The sequence below is a fragment of the Ammospiza caudacuta genome, chromosome 11, assembly GCF_027887145.1.
Source record: "Ammospiza caudacuta isolate bAmmCau1 chromosome 11, bAmmCau1.pri, whole genome shotgun sequence".
NCBI lineage: Eukaryota > Metazoa > Chordata > Aves > Passeriformes > Passerellidae > Ammospiza > Ammospiza caudacuta.
Window position 1 is genome coordinate 19,362,437 of NC_080603.1, and position 15,200 is coordinate 19,377,636.

The following is a 15,200-nucleotide window of genomic DNA, read 5'->3' on the forward strand; positions in this document are numbered from 1 at the left end:
CCCACAGGGTGACGGAGGCCTCGTCCCTTATCTCACATTCCTGCGGACAGGGTGCCTAATTATGGGCATCTGGCGGTGGTGGCTGGGGCGGCTGGACCCTCCCCGGGCAGGGCGCGGGGGCGCGGGCAGCAGGAGCCATGGCATCGCTCACGTCGGCCTCCACGTACCGCGCCGAGCTCCTCAGCGCCTACGGGCAGGGGCTCGGCGAGCCCCGCTTCGAGGGCGACCTGCGGCATGGAGCCTTTGGGGCACGGGGACAGGAGGCGTTTGGGTACCCAGGTACCGGGCGGGGAGGGTGGGGGATGGAGGAGCGGCGCTGCTACCCTGGGGAAGCCCTGCTGCCTTGGGGATGGTCCCCCCCAAGGGTTATCCAGCTGACCTGTGCCTGGGGACAGCGTGGGAGTCACCCCAGTACCGGCTGGGAGGGCTCAGAGGGGCACCCTGACTGTTCCCCGGTGCCCCATGGCTCTCTGGACTGTCCAGCTCCCACTCCCCAGGTGCTTTTGTGCTCCCCCTGTAAGTCCCCAATAACCCCAGTGTCCCTGCTGCCCCGAGGACCGCCATGCTGCCTCCTCCCCCTCCCCAGACCCTTTTGATTCTCCTTTTGTCCCTGGAACACCCCATAGATTTTCTTCCCCATCCCAGACCATCAGGGTATGTCCTCAGCTCCCCTGTGCCCCACACCCTTTGATGTCACCTGCTAGGTTCCCACTTTCTTGTACATCCCAAGTAACTCTAGTGTCCTTCTCTGCCCCAGCCCACTCCCCCCAGACCTTTGTGTATTCACCCTCCTGTGCCATTCCCCTGCTGTCCTCAGGTTGTCCAGTGCCCCTGGAATCTCCCAGTGCCCTCAGGTGCCCCCCCACTACCCCTCCAGGCCCCCAGTACCCCTTTACCCCTGAGACCCCCAGTTCCCCCTGCAATTCCTCAGCACCTTCAATATCCCCAGACCCCCACTGCCATCTGCTACCCCCAGCCCTCCCCGCTCCAGTGCCCAGCCCCTGGGTACTGTGGCCCCATGCCCAGCAGCCCTCCAATGCCCACAGAGTCCCCAGGTGCCATGTACCCCTGCAGCCTGGGCACCTGGGTGCGTGCCCAGGGTGACACCTACCAAGTGGTGGCCGACGTCAGCCAGTTTGAGCCCCCTGACATTGTGGTGACCACCTCCAACTGTCACGTCACCATCCAGGCAGAAAAGGTGAGGCACCCGTGGGGGCAGCACCCCTCTGACTATGGCACAATGGGGGTCCTGTCCCAGGACACCCCTCCTGTGCGTGGTGGGGATGGGTGGGAACTGGGAATAGCCCTTGGTAGCACTGGGGTAAACGGGAGCTGTGCCTGGTGATGGGACAACAGGCAACTCCTGCTCTACTGCACCTGTCCTTTACTGGTGTAACTGGGAACTGTCCTCACTGCGAATGGGACAAGTGGGAGCTCCTGCTCCATTGCCTTCCCTGCCAGACGTGGCAAAGAGGAACAGTTCCTGCTGGCACTGGAGTAGCTGGAATTTACCCCACAAGCCCAGACTTGGGCAGCAGAGGCCTGCTTCCTGCTGGCAATGGGGTAACTGGGAATTGCCCTGGAGTCACTGGGATCTTTCCTGGGCGTCTGGGACTGCCCATTAGAAGCACTGGGGTAACTGGGAATGTGCTGTGGAGCCCACCGTGCCACACTGCGTTCCACCGCACCGCTGCTGCCTCCCCGCAGGTGGCTGAGGATGGCACCGTCTGTGACACCTTCACCCACAAGTGCCAGCTGCCCGAGGACACGGACCCGCTGTCGGTGAGCTGTGCCCTCACGGAGATGGGCACACTGGTCATCACTGTGCGGCGCCGTGCCAGCCCCGGCCCCGGGCAGCGCCCGCAGGGGCTGCACCGCAGCGAGGCCGTGCTGTGAGCGGGGACAAAACGCTCCCTGCCCGGAGCCTGCCAGCCCCAGCACCGTGGTGAAGCTCAGCTGGTGCCCACTGGCTGTGGCCCTCTCCACCTCCAACCCCACAGTGCTACAGCTCTGTTTATAAAGTCCTTTTATTAAATTAATATAAAAATCTCTGTATTTACAAGGGGAGAGGTGCACAGCAGAGAGGCAGCAGGACCCCCTGTTCCCAGCCATGAGGGGCTAAGCACAGGGGGCAATGCCCACCCATGTCCCCGTAGACACCCCAACCTGAAGCCCCCTCCGCCCTGTGCCACCCTGAGAAGGGACATTGTGGTGCTGATGGAGGGTGTGAGGGCAGTGGCCATTCTGGGGGGCACCGGGGGCTGGGGGGGTACAGAGGTAGCAAAGTGGGAAGCCCCAAGAGCTGGCAGGTCGCTGGGGAGCAGGGGCTGGCTGGGATCATTTGGCTGCTCCCCAGCCCAGGGAGGGGCAGAGGCACTGGATTGAGAGTGCCCATTGCTGTGCTGAGCCTGGCATCAGCGGGCTCAGGGTGGGCACACCCCAGCACCTGCCAGGGGGCCCTTGTGGCTTCTGGGGACACAGGGGTGGGTCTCAAGGGTCTCACTGGCCCTTGGGGGTGTTGTCATCCTCGTCGCCGCCAGGGCCAGCCTCGCGGGGCATGTGGTGGTGCTGGTGGCGTTCCCAGAACCGGCGCAGGGCCGTGGTGTCGGCCTCGCTGGAGCTGGCGGTGCTGTCGCGGAAGCTGGCGAGCGGCGGGCGCACCTTCACCCCCTTGCCCGTCAGGGAGCCCTCGATGGCCTTGCGCAGCTGTGGGGACCCCAAACCCATGGGCAAACACCTCCAGGTGCTGCTCTGTGCCCCCCCAGCTGCCCTGTCCCCAGCTCACCTCCTTGAGGGACACCATGCCCACCAGGCGCCCAATGCTGGTGACGAATGCGTGGTCCAGGCCCAGCAGAGAGAAGATGGTGTGGGTCTGCAGGAGGAGGGGATGAGTTGAGGGTCTGGGGGTTGTGGGTGGGGATCTGGGATGGGGTGAGGGTGCACCTTGTGCAGCGAGGTGTGCTCCACCAGCTGGAAGGGTGCGGGGTCGATCTTGGCGCTGCTGAAGTCCACCAGCTGGTCCAGCTGCTCTTCTTCCCACTCCAGGATCTGGGGAGGTGCCATTGGGCAGGGTAAGGGGTACAGCCTCCCCACAAGGGCCCTCCCATCCTCCTTACACCTTACCACACCTCTCATCCTCCTTACACCTTACACCTTACATCCTCCTTACACCTCCTTACACCTGGTCTTATGGAGAAATCTGGGTTATCCACCCCCTACCTCCCCATGCCCACCTCATGCTCTGGCACCGCTTTGGGATCCCTCTGAGCAGGAGGGTCCCGCCTGTCTCTGCCCAACCCCTCACCTCTGCTGGGGTCATCTTGTCACCCAGAATCATCTCCTCCTGCAAGAGAGGTGTGTTGGCACAGCCCTGAGGCTGCTGTGGGCAGAGTACGGGCAGGAAGCGGTGGGGAACAGCGAGGGTGGAGGCAGCACATGCAGGCAGGGCACAGCGAGGGTACAGGCAGGGAACAGGCAGCACGTGGGCAGGTCAGAGAACGTGATTGGTTGACAGGACATCGGTCACACCCTGATTTGCTACAGTTGGACAAGCCAAGCATGTGATTGGTGGAGAGAATGCAAGGTGTGCCATGATTGGCTGAGCAAAGTGGGGCGGATCTCGCGGTTGTGATGGCTGGAAGGCTCCACATCCTGATTCCTGGGAGGGTTTGGAATGGGGAGAATGCACATCAGGATTGGTTGGGTGGAATCGTAACTGTCCAAGATTGACTGCACAGATACTGGCCCAACATGATTGGCCAAACAGAATCTTGCCAGGCCCCTGATTGGTTCAGAGAACTCCTGCCAGGCTCTGATTGGCTGGGAGGAGTTGTGCCCAGGCTGCGATTGGCTGCAGCTTACCACAATGGAAATGCGGACGCGTTTGGCCTTGTGATAGGCTGTGCCCTGGGCCTGGCCCGGGAGAGACAGCAGTTAGGGGATGGGATGGGATGGGATGGGATGGGATGGGATGGGATGGGATGGGATGGGATGGGATGGGATGGGATGGAAAATGATGGAAAGGGATGGGAAGGGACAGGCAGGGTTGAACAGGAATGGAAAGGGATGTGACAAGAATGGGCAGGGCTGGGCAGGGCCAGGCAAGGCCATTCAGGGATGGGAAGGGCTGGGCAGGGCCAGGCAAGGCCATTCAGGGATGGGCAGGGCCAGGCAAGGCCATTCAGGGATGGGAAGGGCTGGGGAGGGACAGGCTCTCACCTCGGAGGGCTCTGGGGTGGCATTGGCACAGAAGAGGCTCTTGAGGGCGATGCCAGTCTGGTCAGTGCCGCCAGCTGCGGGAGGAGAGGGGGTGTCAGTGGTGGGGACATGGGGGCCAGGGGCCACATGCAGACTCACCTGCGGGGCTGTCGGCTGGGCTGCTGGGCGCCCGCTTCAGTGCTGGCTTCAGGGGCTTGCGGAGTGAGGTGCGGGCAGGGGTGCCTGAGGAGGTCTCTGTGCTGATCTGTGGGGGGATGAGTGTTGGGTGATGGTGGTGGGGGGCACCCTGGCCCGGCATCCCCCAGGACGGCTGCAGCCCTCACCTGGAAGCGGATGCTGGAATCGGAGAGCTGGTGCCCGTCCTCGGGCAGCACGTTCTGCCGCAGCATCAGCAGCCGGCGCTGGGGGCTGAGCTGGGTGCTGAGCAGGGCCCCCACCTGCGCCCGCTCAATGGAGCCCAGCAGGATCATGGACTCTGCAGACACAGCAAGGCGCCACGCTGGCTCCTGATGTTCCCTCTGCCACCCACCCATGGCACGCTCCACAGCGGCCGTGGATGCTGGCAGAGCTCCTGCCTGTGTCTCACCAGCTGACTCCACCAGGGGCAGGTTCTTCATCTTGGTGCTGTTCAGGACCTGCTGCAGGTCCCGGTACTTGCAGTTGAGGGTGACGTAGCGGATGTCCCGCACCATGATGTCCTCCACCCGCACGTTGTATTTCCTGCCCAGGACAAGAGCAGCGGCCTCAGAGTAATGCCACCACCTGCCCTAGTGCCTCGGTGAGGGGTTTGGGGTTGGGACAGGGGACACAAACTCACTCGTGGTGGCCCCAGCCCAGCTCAGGGAGGTAGGGAAGCTTCTTGATGCGGATGATGCTGTCGTAAAGGGAGGGCTGGAGGCTCTGGGCGACGGCATTGGCCAGGATGACAGCGATCATGACAGGCAGGATGTGCGACATCTGCCCTGTCAGCTCGAAGACGATGACGGCCGTGGACACCGTGTGGGTGACAGCACCCGACAGCGCGGCTGCTCCTGCGGCCACCGCCAGGAGATGGGGGAGGGCTGTCAGGTATTGCCCACCAGGCTGGGTCCCCGCCCTGGGTTCCCTCTCCAGGGCATCCACCACATATGGGGAGCCCTTGGGACCATGCAGGGACATTCCCAGTGGTGGCATTGCTCCCAGTTCCAGGGATCATCACCTCAGCTGTGGGGCAGCATCTCCAAATGATGCCCACCAAGGCGTCCCCATTCCAGCTCAGAGCTTACCCACCACGGCGTAGCCCCCCGGCACGATGCGGTAGGTGTTGCTGTCCGTCTGGATGCCATCAGGGAACCAGGCTGCCATGCTCTCCCCCACCAGGCGCCCAAAGGCTGCCCCTGCAGGCACAGAGGGGCTGGGAACGGGCTCAGGACTCTCCCAGTACCAAGCCCAGCCTTACGCCCTCTCCTCTGCCTGGTGCTACCAGGGAAGGGGACATCTGGGGGCACCCACGGGTGCCCAGTGTGGGCTGAGAGGTGGCTCCCTCCTCCCACTGTGCCCACACAGGGGGCAGGGTCTCACCAATGACGAAGACGGGCATGAAGGCTCCACAGGGCACTGGGATGGTAGTGGCCAAGGCTGACATCCAGAACTGTGGAGCAGACACCCATTAGTTGCCCTCCCTGACCCAGCCCTGCCTCCTGCCCCTTCTGTGACCCTCAGCTGGGTGCTGTTGAGCAGCACGTGGACACCACACCCTGCAATGGGGCATGGCCTCCTCCCAGGGGCACCCTGCCAGTTCCTTCCTGGTGGCACTTGGTGGCATCTGGCCAGCACCTCCCTGGTGGCACCTAGGAGCAAGCAGCCAGAACCTCCCTGGTGGCATGTTGGTGGCTCCCAGCCAAGATCTCTTTGATGGCATGCCAGCACCACCCAGCAAACACCTTGGTGGACTCTTGGAGCAGCCACCCAGTACCACCTTTTCTGGTGCCACCTTTCTGGTAACAATCTGGCACCTCCCTGATGGCATCCAGAAAATCCTCTCCATTACCTCCTGGTGGTACCTTGGGGATGACAGGGGAAGTAGGCACCCACCTTCATGAGGATGAAGACAACAAGTGTGACGAAGACGTTGGAGCGGGGATGGAGCCAGGCCTCCAGGATGCCCAAGTACTCAAACTCATCATTGATCCCCTGCTTGGCCCACGTCTGGTTGTCAAAGAGTGTCACCAGGGTGTCCTTCTGGGTGAGCTGGTGATGGGCAGGGGTCAGCTGTGGCTTGTGGTGGCCCTGGGGTGGGGACAGGTGTGCCACCCACGGCAGGTACCTGGCCAGCCATGAACTGTCCAAAGCCGGGCGGGAAGGTCAGCGTGGAGATGATCAGCGTCACCAGGGCGGGGAAGAGCAGGCGTCTGGCAGGGGGCACAGAGCAGGGGGTGATTTTCGTGCAGCCCCAGCTCCACCACCCTGCAGCTGGGCACTGCTGGGCACCTACTTCTTCATGAGGAAGCGGTTGATGGCCTTCTGGCGGCGCATGAACTTCACAATCTTGCGGTTGAAGTAGACGAAGAGCGCACCCCCGAAGCCGCTGGCGATCCTGGGCAGAGCCAAGGGAAGAGGTGTCCTGCTGCCACCACCAGCACCACCAGTGCCACCAGCGCCACCACTGCCACCGCTGGGGCCACGGGATGGGTGCTGGGACAGGCACACTCACCCAATGACGGCAAAGGCAGGCAGCTCCTGCAGGTCGAAGGGGAAGTCGAGGCGGAAGCGGGTTTTGAACAGTGCCGTGATTGTCTCTGGGGGATGGTGGGGCTCAGTAGGGCTGGACAGGGGACCCCTGTGCCCCCACCCTGCCTGAGGTACCTTCATCCTTGTTCCAGACAGCAAGGACACGGAAGATGAAGGCGCTGAAGGTGGCAGCAAAGAAGCCGCGCCAGTAGTTGCGGACGGCAAAGAAGGTGGAGGTGACCTCGATGCTGAAGAGGACGCCTGGCATGGGGGGAAGTGCACAAGGGAGGTGGAGAAACCCAGGCAGGCCCTGGTGCCTGGCACGCGTCCCACCCAGAGTCCACACTCGTGCACAGCCCACGGGGGTCTGGCTGCCCCACGGACACACTACAGGGCGGTTCCAAGGATCCCCTGGCAAAGCACAGAGGGCACAGCACAGCGGGCACAGCACAGCGAGAGGGCAGCACAGGGATGTGGGCAGCAACACGAGGGGTGGGAGTGGGGTGCACACAGATGGACAGACAGACAGATAGGGCAGCAGGCAAAGGGCAAGGAGAGAGTCAGACACGTCACCAACCTACGGGCAGGGCTCAGCGGGGCTGGAGCGGGGAGCTCCCTGGAGCGCAGGCGGCAGGGGAGAGGACAAGAGCGGACGTTACACATCTGGGAGGGTGCTGCCCGCTCCTCCCTTCCTCCTCCCTGCTGAGCAGCACTGCCCTCTCCCATGCCAGCTGTCCCGGGGTCCTGCTTGCCTCTCCAGGTGGACCCTGCTGCCTGGGCAGGAGGTGTGGGGGTTGTGGGGCGGCCCAGGGTGACCCTACCTCCGATGGGGGCGGCGAAGCAGCAGCCAACACCGACAGCACAGGCAGCTGCCAGCATTTCAATGTTTCTTGCCTCATTCTGTGCGGGAGAGAGGAGTGAGTGGGCACTGTCCCCCAACCCTAGGCACTGCCAAACCTGCTGTGGGCACAGGTTGATCCTTCTGGGGCCAGCCTGCCTTGCTCACCTCATAGAAGCCCCCAAAGAGGGAGAGGAAGCGGCTGAGCAGGGTTGCACACATGCTGGCGATGTGGACAAAGGGACCCTGAGGGGACAAAGGGAGACTGAGGACGTTGCCCTCAGCCTCACTCCCTTGTCCCCTGCTCACCCTGCCCCGGCACTGCCCTCACCTCCTTGCCCAGGGGCATGCCACTGCCCAGGGCACACGTCAGTCCGATCACCTTGGCCACAAAGGTCTTGAAGGTGAGGTACTCCTTTAGCACAACGCCCCGCAGGATGGTCTTCATCTCGGGGATCCCTGAGCCTGGTGGTGTGGGGACAGCCTTGATCAATAGTCATGAAGGGGGGACAATGCCCCATGCTTCTGGGGGCTAACACTTGATGCTTTGCCATAACCCACTGCCACAGGAAGGTCCCAGAGACTCCTCTTCCCACAGTACAATTAGCAGGGACACCCCTATGGTTATGTGGTTACGAAGCAATTCAACCCACAGCCCCACAGGGACCCCAATTTCACAGCCCCCAGGAGACCCTCTGAAGATCAGGTATTAGCCCTAGGAAGACCCCCAAGCCTGCAAGCCTCATAGCCCAGGAGGAAATCCACCCCTCAACTCACAGAAGACTCTCTGAAGGCCTCTCTCTCTCATAGGCCTTAGAAGTTCCCCAACCCCATAGCTCAGGAATGCATCCAAACCATAGTCCCTAGGAGACCTTCTGAAGACCAGCCCATATCCCTAGAAAGGCTCCCAGGACCTCCAGGGAGACACCCAGGCACAGCCCCAGGGAGTGGACACCCAGTTTAGGGTACAGGCAGCCCCTTGATGCCCTACCCACGGCCTGGGGGGCAAGGATCTGTGTGAAGCCAGCAGAGAAGGTGATGAGCACAGTGGGGTAGGTGACCCAGGCCATGTACTGCAGCAGCACGTTGGTGTCCAGGCCCCCGTACATCCACTTCTGAGCTGTGGGGACAGCCAGTCAGAGGTGTGGTGGGTGGCAGGGCACATGGCATGGCCCTATGGCACATGGCATGGCCTATGGCATGGCTATTCCCTGCCATGGCCCCAGGAACCCATGGGTACCCGCCTACCTTGGAGGCAGGTGGCGATGGCGAAATCCATGGCCCAGCTGACCAGTGCCATGACCAGTCCCAGCAGTATGAGGAAGACCCAGTCCTCACCCACCCTGGAGATGAGGAACCGCTGGCACTGCAAGGCGCAGACTGTGGACACAAGGGCAGGTTCAAGGCTGGACGCCCCAGGGATGGGGACCCTGAGGTGGCAGAGGCTGGCTGGCAGCAGCACTGACCCAGGAGCACCGACCCAGCACAGCTGGCACCGTTTGGTGCAGGAGCACTGCTGTGTCCAGCTGCCACAGCCAGCTGACTGCACAGTCGCACACTGGGCATGCACCTCCCAGCAGCTCGGCCTCCCTGGCACGGCCCCAGGCACAGGGGCTGGGGGCCCCCATCCCCGCAGCGTGCCCGGCTATTTCGGGCCATTGTGTCCCTGCTGCCCGGCGGGCAGGTGGCATTGTCCTCGGCGCCGGTGTCCCATGACAGCCGCAGAAACTCTACCCGCGGCACCGCGGTGGGGTGGGAGCCCAGGGAGTCGTGGCAGTGGGGTGGGAGCCGTGCCCGACTGCGCTGCCGTGGCCGGGGCTGTGCCCACCCGTGTCCGTGTCCCGCTGACCCTTACCCCGACAGGGGCCACAGCGGCCCTGTGTGTACTCCAGCAGCTCGGAGGGGCTGCGGGGCTGGGGCGTGTCCCCCTCCTGCAGCCGCAGCCGGGCTGCTTCGTCCTTGGCAAAGGTGCCCAAGTCCTGCGTGTAACGCCCGTACATCTGGGGGAGAAGGACAGACAGTAGTGTCAGGGCAGCTGGTGCCCCAAACCCGGCAGCCAAGTGGGGAAACTGAGTCAGGGCAGCAGTGGGCATACTGGCACGGCCTGCCAGGTAAGGGAACAGCCATTGCATCCCAAGGCTAAGGGGTGGAGGCACCTGTGGGAGTGCCCGATGCCCTCCAGGGCGTGGGAAGGAGCCAGGCAGATAAGGTGAGTGTGGATCAATGGTGATTGTTTTGCCTGCATGCCCCAAGCAGGCAGCTGAAACGTCGGTACCAGTCTCTGGCCCTGCCCAGGTGCCCCAGGCACTGCACTGGGGTGGAGGGTGTGGAAGGGCCTCCGGTGATGGGAGCGTGGCCAGCTTGGCCAGGAGACTCTCTGAGGGCTGGTACTGGGGCTGTGCTGGAGCTCTGCAGGCACCACACTCCCACATTGCTAAGAGCAAGGCTGGGATAGCCCCTCCAAATGCAGCTTTGGCAGGTCATACGTGACATGAGCTGGCTGGTCTCAGCTGGCAGCAGGAAGGCAAAAGGACAGTGAGGGACAGGATGTACCCCCAGTTCCAGGAGAGAGGGAGCACAACATCAAGCTCAGGGCAGTCCCTGGGCTGTGAAGAGGGGGATCACATAGCGATCACCCCCTTTCCTCGGGTGCCTCCTGCCTGGCTGCGGCACGTGGCCTGGCCCTGGCAGGGGGTGGCCCTGGCAGTGCCTCTCACGCTGGCCAGGAGCTCTTTGTGCCCGTGTTCCCCGCTGAGCCGGGGGCATTTGTCCCGCGCTGGCGGGCACTGCCAAGGACTCGGTTGCTTGGTTTCCGCCTCGCTCCCCCCGCACGACCTGAATGCCAAGCACCAGAGGTTGGCCCGGCACAAAGGGAGGCTTCAGGACGGCGGGGGCCCTGCCAGGCTCCCACGTTGGGACAACGTGAGCCCCATGCCGATGGCGTGCCCACCCGCCGTGCCAGCGCAGCGCGTGGCTGCCCGGCCGGGGCGCAGCTGCCCCGCTCCCGGCACGGCCCGTGCCAGCACCACGGGTGGGCACCGTGCTCGGCACGTGGGCAGCCAGCCCTGGCTGCTGGGGGCAGTGTCCACCCTGCATGCCCGGGTCCTGTTCACAGCCCCCTGGCACACGGCAGCTCCCCGTGGGGATGGCAGGAAGGTGCAGACGGGGCAGCACTCCTGCCCAGGTCCCTTGGGCAGAGAGCAGACAGCAGCCAGAGCGGCGCCGGGTGGATTCTCTGCTCTCTAATACCCAGGTTGTGCCCAGCAGCAGGAGGGAGGGTGGGGATGTAGGCACAGAGAGGAGGGTGAACTAAGTTCCATTGCTGACCCTGTCCTGGCATGGATTTTCCCCAAAACTCCTGCTCAGCATGGGCTCAGAGACTCCTTGCCTTGTGGAAGAGAGCTGGGGGGAAAGGCACGACCACCTTGAGGGGCCAAACCCAGCATCAGCTGCCAGAGGAGGACCCCGGCCCCGCATGGGATCTTGAATTCAAAGGCTCCCTTTGGAAAACGCTTGTTTGCTCTGGAAGATGAAATGGGCCGGCACCCCAGGAGTGCTGTCACCCTGCCAAGCACTTGCCTGCCTGGCCCCACTGCTGACCCATGGCCAGCCCAAACCAAGATGGAAGCACCCCCAGGCTGAATGCCCCCCAAACCAGCTCTGTGTCTACCTCCTGAGGCTGTGCCAGGGGCTGCCACACTGTCCCCCCAGGTGCTGGGGCACACGTGGGATGCCCAGTGCCAAGTGCTCCAGCCTGGTTGAGGGTGGTGGGATTTGCTCCCCCTCTGCCTCCCTTTGGAGCCCACCCCACTTATAACAACAGGGATACAAGCAAAGGGGCCATGCCACCCTGCTGCCACCTGCCACCCTGTGCCATCCCCTGCCACCCCTCTGCCCCATGCCACTGCCCCACAGGCGGGACATGGGACCCCCATGGGTGCCCAGTGCTGAGCAGCCACAGTTACTGTGCCCACAGCCCTGGCATGGCTGTGAAAGCCACTGGTGGGCTCTGTCCTTCCTCCTCCTCCTCCTCCTCCCCTTGGGTTATTTTTCCACAAAGGCCTTTTGAAACACAAACAGCCCCGGGACTCCGGCCTCTGCCGTGAAGCAGCTGAACAATCACAGTGCCGGGCGGGCAGGGAGCGGGCACAGGGGGGGCTGCCGGGGGGCACTCGGGGACACGGGCACGGGCCAAGGCCGCTGTGCTGGTCCTGAGCTGCTGTGCTGCAGGCACTGCCTGTGCCACAGCCCCTTGGCTCTGCCAGCCCGTGGTGCCCACTGTGCCCGGGTGATGCTGCGCCTGGGGCGGGCACTGGCATCTGGTGCTGCTGTGTCCCCGTGCCAGCCTGTCCCACAGCACTGAGCTGGCCTGGCAGTGGCGCCCACCTCCTCATGCCCAATGCCAGCCATCCTTCTCCCCTGAATTTCCCCCAAGAGAGCTTTTAAAGCTAAAGGGTTGGGGGGTCCTCTGGGCTGGCAGCGGGCAGGCAGAGGCCGGGGGTGTGTGTCACGCTGCCCGTCTTAGCCTGGCTCTAATCACCCTGAGCGGCTCTGCAATGAACATGTGCAGTTTGTCAAGCTTAATCCCCCCCACGGGGCCCGTTGCTCCCTGCCACAACAGCCTGGCATGTGGGGGACACTGGGGCTGATGTGCACCCCAGCAGCCCTGGCATGTCAGGGCTTCCCACAAACACCTGTGGAGCATGGGGACTCCAGGGAGACCTTTAGGTCTGGGGCCCCAAGACCCATGGCATCCCAGGGCTGGTGAAATCTGGTGAGGGAAAGGGCATGGGGTAGGGACAAAGGCCTTTGGACGTAGCTGGGCACAACCTGCAGCCTGGCTGTCATGACTTGGCTGTGGGCACAAGCAGCAGGAACTGTCCCCAGGCTGTCCAGCTCAGACCAGCCCATGCCAGGCTCCAGCTGGATCCTGATCTTCCTGCCAGGTGCTGGCAGGAGCTGGTGGTGCCTCAGATGCACTGGGGAGGGCTGGGCACTTCTCCTGCCCAGCATGTGCCCAGGCAGCTCCCAAAACGCAGGTGTGAGGTTATGGGGCAGGAGCCCACGCCCAGCCTCACCCACGAGCCCCAGGCACTTCCACGGGCCTCACGGAGCCCAGAGGCCATGGGGATGGGCACAGGAGCACTCAGGGCACGGGTGCTACCCTGCCCAAAGAAAAGGAGGGCAAAGTCTGCCGGTGCTGAGCACGGCTGCCCTGATGCCAGCCCAGCGTGCCTCTCCCCTCGCTCTGCCCACAGGCTCCTCCGCCCTGCGGTGCCCGGCTGGCACGGCCTCTCTGCTCACCCACCGTGACCAGGGCGCCCAGGGGGGCCCTCCGGAGCTGGCGGCAGGGAGAGGCACGGCCAGCACTCACCCCTGTTCCTGCCCCCGAGTGCTCCCTGACTCAGCCCTGCCGGGAAGGACAGCGGGGTCAGCAAGGCCGTGGAGATGACGGCACAGCCGGGGCTCCCACGGCCGGCTGCTGTCCTGCAGCCACCTGGCAGGGGCAGCTTGGGGTGAGCGCTGAGGGGCACGGCCAGAGGAAGGGTTTGGGTGCTGGCAAAGGCAGTGCCGAGGGTACACAGAGCAGCAGTGCCCTGACGCTGCCCAGTGTGCCCATGCTGGGTGGGTAAGGCTCAGCAGAGCCCGCCTTGCACACAGCAGCCGGCCTGGGCAGCCGTGGGCACAACTCCGTGGCCAGGCAGTCCCTGCTTCCCTGCACAGCTCCCTGGCCCTGCCTGTCCAAATGCCTTTGCCAGGGCAAAGTACCGTCCGCCTTGGGCACCGTCCCAAGCTGGGGCCAGGGAAAAGAACCTTTGCCCGTGGTGTCTGAGGGCCGTGGGCAGCGGGGCGGCTGGGAAAACAACGGGCAAGGAAGACACCCCAAGACAACGGGACAGCCTGGTGCCAGTGGGGAGGCCTCTGAGGCAGAGGAGCTGTAAACATGGGGCTAAGGTTGCAGGCTGGGGAGATAGCGTATCTCGGGGGCAGAGTGCCGGGACGGGCAGCGCGGGGCAGACAAGTGTGCCCGGCTGGCGCCTCCGGGGCCCCGCAGGGTGGGCATCCCCTCCCGGGGCAGAAGGGTGTGCCAGGGGGTGGTGAGGGGCGTGCAGAAGTCCTGCCCTGGGGGTAGGGGCTCAGCCAGGCTCCTCCACAGCCGGAGGGGGCTGCGGGTGACATCTCAAACAGGAGGCAGCATCCCAAACAGGGCCCCGCGCAGTTCTGCCGCCCTGAGCGGGGCAGCACCCCCAGACCCCCCCAGCCCCCGGGCGTTCCATCGCGCCCCGTCCCGTCCTGTGCGGCACAGGTGCTCGGTGCCCGCCCGGTGCCGCGGTACTCACCAGGGTCTGCTCATACTGCAGCGCCCGCTGCGCCTCGCTCTCGGAGGCCATGGTGCCGCCGCTGCCGCCGCTCCGCGCCGTCCCGGTGCCGGTGCCGCTGCCGGTGCCCGCGGCGGCCGCGGCTCCTCCCGGACCGCTCGGGGCGGGCCCGGGGCACTGCCCGGGGGAGGGATCGGCCGCGCTCCGCCTCCGCCGGCAGCGCCCGGCACCGGCGGCGCCCGTTACCGGCACCGGCGGCGCTGGGCACGCGGTGCCCGGCCGGGTCAGGGGCAGTCCGGCCGGAAGCTCCGGCCTGTGGCGGGACTCCATCCACAGCGGCCTTTGCCAGGATGGTTCCCCCGGGCAGCCGGTGGGTGCAGGTGGGGGTAAAAGCTGCCGTGGGTGAGGTGACCACGGGCCGGCTCCCCCGGGACACCGTGCGCCCTTTCCCGCAGGTACAAGGGGCTGCCGTGGGGCTGGCGCTGCTTCCCCGTGGGTTCCCCCGGGTCGGATGTGGGATGACCCTGCAGACGGTCACCCCAGGCTCATGGCCATGCCCGGCTGGGGGACAGATTGGTGGGGGCAGAGTGCCTGAGGTCTGTCTTGTCACTAAGGGCACGGGGGCAGCTGTCAGTGCCCAAGGAGGGCAGGGCACCTTGGCACTGTGGGGACTTCACCACGCAAAGCTGTCAGGGAGCTCATCCTTACCGTGATGCTGCTCAGCGTCCCGGCACTGCCAGCCCCCAGCGAGACAGGTGGGCTCCACTCTTCCTTGCTGAAGTCGCTGGGCAGCAGAGGCTCAGTCCTCTCCAGAGAGGCACACGGGTAGACCTTGGCACCAGCAATCCCTGGGGAAGGCGCTCCGGCATGGCAGGCTGGCTGCTGGGACCTCTGCCTCACTGCCACCACGGGCTCAGGGACAGGGCACCACGGCAGCTGGCAGGGCCACGCTCACCCTCCTCCCCAGGGCACAGGATGGCACTTTTGTGGCAGGAACTGGGTGCAGGGAAAGGCAGAGCTGTGGCACTGCTGGGCTGATGCTGCGGGATTGGGAGCGGGCTGGTTCTCACTGCCCAGGTGCCACCCTCTGGTTTGACGTCGGCACCCTCAAGGGT

General features: G+C 64.5%; 2 protein-coding genes across 2 annotated transcripts; one reads left to right on the plus strand and one right to left on the minus strand.

Moving 5' to 3' along the window:
• The first annotated feature begins 98 nt into the window (after window positions 1-98).
• On the plus strand, window positions 99-2,047 carry LOC131562515 (heat shock protein beta-7-like). The gene is made up of 3 exons (XM_058812304.1): window positions 99-279; window positions 1,047-1,198; window positions 1,708-2,047. The coding sequence occupies exons 1-3, from the start codon at window positions 138-140 to the stop codon at window positions 1,894-1,896; spliced, it is 483 nt and encodes a 160-aa protein (XP_058668287.1). The 5' UTR covers window positions 99-137; the 3' UTR covers window positions 1,897-2,047.
• Window positions 2,029-14,640, minus strand: CLCN2 (chloride voltage-gated channel 2). The gene is given in 26 exon segments (XM_058812303.1): window positions 2,029-2,706; window positions 2,786-2,872; window positions 2,944-3,048; window positions 3,305-3,343; window positions 3,862-3,912; window positions 4,219-4,292; window positions 4,357-4,462; window positions 4,542-4,693; window positions 4,805-4,938; window positions 5,036-5,249; window positions 5,484-5,594; window positions 5,779-5,848; window positions 6,292-6,447; window positions 6,524-6,608; window positions 6,692-6,793; window positions 6,911-6,995; window positions 7,063-7,188; window positions 7,749-7,827; window positions 7,934-8,011; window positions 8,097-8,230; window positions 8,757-8,885; window positions 9,014-9,145; window positions 9,621-9,765; window positions 14,107-14,176; window positions 14,178-14,430; window positions 14,433-14,640. Coding segments are annotated over 26 exon segments (3,132 nt in total). The 3' UTR covers window positions 2,029-2,499.
• Window positions 14,641-15,200: the final 560 nt, after the last annotated feature.

Excerpts from the sequence above, each read along its gene's own strand:
- LOC131562515 (XM_058812304.1), top strand. The coding sequence starts at position 138 with ATGGCATCGCTCACGTCGGCCTCCACGTACCGCGCCGAGCTCCTCAGC. Across the intron at positions 280-1,046 it reads GGAGGCGTTTGGGTACCCAG|AGTCCCCAGGTGCCATGTAC; the intron begins GTACCGGGCGGG and ends CAATGCCCACAG. Across the intron at positions 1,199-1,707 it reads TCACCATCCAGGCAGAAAAG|GTGGCTGAGGATGGCACCGT; the intron begins GTGAGGCACCCG and ends GCCTCCCCGCAG.